General features: G+C 50.8%; 1 protein-coding gene across 1 annotated transcript in view; it reads right to left on the reverse strand.

Moving 5' to 3' along the window:
- Nucleotides 1-4,610, reverse strand: part of LOC128364213 (dynamin-1-like) — a 23,150-nt gene continuing 18,540 nt past the window's right edge. Inside the window, exons 22-23 of the mRNA XM_053324750.1 lie at nt 4,460-4,610; nt 1-61 (exon numbers count right to left, since the gene is read on the reverse strand). The exon at nt 4,460-4,610 is cut by the window's right edge and continues 14 nt beyond it. Coding sequence (XP_053180725.1) covers nt 1-61; nt 4,460-4,610 — 212 coding nt within the window. The remainder of the gene's footprint in view (nt 62-4,459) is intronic.

Raw genomic sequence — 4,610 nt, forward strand, 5'->3', positions numbered from 1 at the left:
TTAACCCTCGATAGAAGACTGGGGGCTCTCTCCGTGGGCGGGGCTACCTTTGTTGGGCCGACTGGGAAAAAAACAACAGAAACAAACAGAGGAGAGGACGGGGTTAAAGGTCAACACGGGTCATCAATCAGCCATTAATCAATAACTCATGTTCTGCTGGAACAAGTCAAACTGGGTGGAACCAATTAGAACCAACCAGAGCTTGTTAGAACCAACCGGAACCAATCAGAGCTCAAAACACATGAGCCCTGCTTGTCATCATTAACAGGCTGAATCAGCTGATGAAATTAACCAATCAGCTCCAGATATGAACTGGGAGCATTTAATGAAGAGCAGTGATTGGTCAGCAGAGCTTTGAAAATATACTGGTATACTGCTAGCCAGTGGGGGGGGGGGGGGGGGCAGTTATTCACCAATAACTGACCGATGGAGACAAAAAGACCCAAAAATAATTAAAAACAAAAAAACTGTAAGAGAACAATGTCTAATGAAGATAGGAACCAGCAGGAACCAGCAGGAACCAGCAGGAACCAGTAAGGAACCAGCAGGAACCAGCAGGAACCAGTAGGAACCAGCAGGAACCAGTAAAGTCCCATTTCCATGAAGGTAGTTCCGGGTAAAGTTTAGGATGCAGGAACCGTACAGGAACCGTACAGGAACCTTACAGGAACCGTACAGGAACCGTACAGGAACCTTACAGGAACCGTACAGGAACCGTACAGGAATGTCCTCTCAGCCTTTGGGACCTGGATCGGACCCATCGCATCTGGAGGTGATATAATCATTCTGCAACAGTTTATAGGTCCTTATATTGGTGCTTTCTGTTGATGTCACATCTGCTTTGAGTTTACCCAATCAGCACCGAGTCAGCTTCAAGCCCCACCCAGGAGTTTTTCAGGGCAGCAAGGAGAACCGACCTCGAGACAGGGACCGCAAAAGTTCTGGGAGATTGTCCTTCAGAGAAGGTTCCTGCTATGGAGACGTGTCAATAATCATGGCCTCGTACCATTAACCCACAAAGTTCCTTCAGTGAAAACCATCCTTAAGATTCAGTACAAACCAGCAGGAATCAGCAGGAATCAGCAGGAACCAGCAGGAACCAGCAGGAACCAGTAGGAACCAGCAGGAATCAGCAGGAAACAGCAGGAACCAGCAGGAACCAGCAAGAACCAACAGGAACCAGCAAGAACCAACAGGAACCAGCAGGAACCAGTAGGAACCAGCAGGAACCAGTTGAGGGTCATGCCCCTTTTAAGGCGACAAAACGAGTCCCTGTCTCGGGGTCGGTTCTCCTTCCTGCCCTGGAAAACCCCTGGGTGGGGCTTGAGGTTGACTCAGTGCTGATTGGGTAAACTCAAAGTGGGGTGCGTCGCCTAGGTGACGTCATGCAACGATTACACAACGATGGAAACGGTTGCAGAATGATTACATCACCTCCAGAGTCCAGTGGGTCCTTCAAGGTTCCACTGCAATAGAGACAGAGTGAGAGGACATGGAAACAGGGCTTAAGGTTCAGCGAGAACCAGCAGGAACCAGTAAGGAACCAGCAGGAACCAGCTGGAACCAGCTGGAACAAGCAAGAACCAGCAAGAACCAGCAGGAACCAGTAAGGAACCAGCAGGAACGAGCTGGAACCAGCTGGAACAAGCAAGAACCAGCAAGAACCAGCAGGAACCAGTAAGGAACCAGCAGGAACCAGCTGGAACCAGCTGGAACCAGCAGGAACCAGCAGGAAACAGTTGGAATCAGCAGGAACCAGCAGGAACCAGCAAGAACCAGCAGGAAACAGTTGGAACCAGTAAGGAACCAGTAGGAACCAGTAAGGAACCAGCAGGAACCAGCAGGAACCAGCAGGAACCAGCAGGAACCAGCTGGAACCAGCAGGAAACAGTTGGAACCAGTAAGGAACCAGTAGGAACCAGTAAGGAACCAGCAGGAACCAGCAGGAACCAGCAGGAACCAGCAGGAACCAGCTGGAACCAGCAGGAAACAGTTGGAACCAGTAAGGAACCAGTAAGGAACCAGCAGGAACCAGCAGGAACCAGTCTGAGCTGGTGAGGTGCAATGAAAAGAGTTTGTTTGTGCTCCAAAACCATCAAACATGTTGAAGGGATTGTATCTGTGTGTGCATGTGTGTGTGTGTGTGTGTGCATGTGTGTGTGTGTGCATGTGTGTGTGTGTGTGTGTGTTAGAGCGACGAGTCGGATGCTGGTCTGGAGGATCGAGATGGAGATGCAGGAGCCCTCCGACTGGAGACAGACAGACAGACAGACAGACAGACAGGTGAGAGACAGACGGTCAGTGATTGGTTGATGGAGCTGTCAGTCACAGAGAGCTAATGATGGTGCTGGAGGAGTGGGCGTGGCCACATGGCGAGGACAGCGATCTGATTGGATGATGAGGAACAGGCACACACAGAGTTGATGAGAGACAGTGACATCACACAGACAGCTGACGTACCATTGGTGAACTCCTCACTGGTCACTGATAGAGATTCTGAAAGAATAACCATATATGGTCAATATGAGGGAAGGGGGGGGTGAGGGGGGGGCGGGGGGGTAGGTGAGGGGGGGGGCGGGGCTACCTGTGCTGACTGTCACACCTGAGAAATCCCTGCTTTACCTTATAAGGCACTGTGAGACCAGGATCACACAAACAGAGAGACAAGGAGACAGGTAGAGAGACAGACAGGTAGAGAGAGAGAGAGAGAGACAGGTAGAGAGAGACAGAGAGAGAGAGAGAAAGACAGGTAGAGAGACAGACAGGTAGAGAGAGAGAGAAAGACAGGTAGAGAGAGAGAGAGAGAGAGAGACAGGTAGAGAGAGAGACAGGTAGAGAGAGAGAGACAGGGAGAGAGAGAGACAGGTAGAGAGAGAGACAGGTAGAGAGACAGACAGGTAGAGAGAGAGACAGGTAGAGAGACAGACAGGTAGAGAGAGAGAGACAGGTAGAGAGAGACAGGTAGAGAGAGACAGGTAGAGAGAGAGACAGGTAGAGAGAGAGACAGGTAGAGAGAGAGAGAGACAGACAGGTAGAGAGAGAGAGACAGGTAGAGAGAGAGAGACAGGTAGAGAGAGAGAGAGACAGACAGGTAGAGAGAGACAGACAGGTAGAGAGAGAGAGACAGGTAGAGAGAGACAGGTAGAGAGAGAGACAGGTAGAGAGAGAGACAGGTAGAGAGAGAGAGAGACAGACAGGTAGAGAGAGAGACAGGTAGAGAGACAGGCAGGTAGAGAGAGAGACAGACAGGCAGACAGACATGGCTCCAGGTGGATGGTGATGTACAGACTGAACTCAGAGAGAAACTGTTCAACATTCAGTTTTCTTTACTTTTTAAGACAGTTGCCATGGTGATCATGGTGATGGTACTGATTATGGTCACCATGGTCACCGTCACCATGGTGGTCGAGGTGATGGTACTGATTATGGTCACCATGGTAACCATAACCATGGTGGTCGAGGTGATGGTACTGATTGTGGTCACCATGGTGACGGTGGTGACCATGGTGATGGTAATGATTATGGTCACCATGGTGACGGTCACCATGGTGACCATAATCAGTACCATCACCTCGACCACCACTGATTATGGTCACCATGGTAATCGTCACCATGGTGATCGTACTGATTATGGTCACCATGGTGACGAGTTTCCCTCCACTTCCAGTCATTGTGCTAAGCTAGGCAAAACATGTAGCGGACACACGATGATGAACCTGAGATGTGGGACTGTTCCTTTACGTCCCGTGTGTGTTTAAAGATGGAGGCGTGATGGAGGCGTGATGGAGGCGTGATGGAGGCGTGATGGAGGCTGAGGATGAAGGGAAGAAGAATGACCCGAGGAAGAAATAAAGAAAGAAAGAGCGGTTCTTTCTTTTCCATGTCTGTGCAGAGTGTTTGTGGATCGCTGCTTTGAGTCGACACCAACGAAGAAGAAGAAGATAACATGTTGATGGTCTGCTGAGTCTTTACTTTACAGCTGCTTTAAATGAACCAGAGTGGACACACTGACGCCTGAACGCCTCACCCCCCGCCCCCACACTACCCCCCCCCTCCCCCCTCCCCAGTGCGTTCCTCTGAACATGAAGCTAATCTTTCATGTTGGATGATTCAAAGCAAGGAGACAAAACGCTGTGTGAGTGTTAATCTAACTTCCACCAACCAGGCAGAGCTTCAACCGTCAGATATGCAAATTAGATTTAATCACCAGCTGACATGAACGCAGCATTGTTTCATAGTTTTACTTCCTGCTTCCTGCTTCCTGATAAAGGGCTGATGGGAAGTGTAGTTTTCAGCTGTCTAACAGGACACATGTAGGAAGGCCACACAGCTTAAATATTCTTCTTCCTGCTCTTGAACACATCACACAGAACCAATCAGCTGCTGGTGACCTGCAGTCTGCCTGACCTCTGACCTTTGACCTCTGACCTCTGACCAGTTGGTAGCACTGTGCGGGTACCTGGGGACGCCGGGCGGGGGGGCTCTGTTGGGCCGAGATGGGACAGAAGGTGGAGGTCCACCTGGATCAGGTGACACTGCGGGACGGGTGGGGGCGGCACGTCCGCCTGGACGAGGGGGTCCTGGGGGGGCCCGGCGCTGGGGGGTCGGAC

This window comes from Scomber japonicus, chromosome 9, assembly GCF_027409825.1.
Source record: "Scomber japonicus isolate fScoJap1 chromosome 9, fScoJap1.pri, whole genome shotgun sequence".
Lineage (NCBI taxonomy): Eukaryota > Metazoa > Chordata > Actinopteri > Scombriformes > Scombridae > Scomber > Scomber japonicus.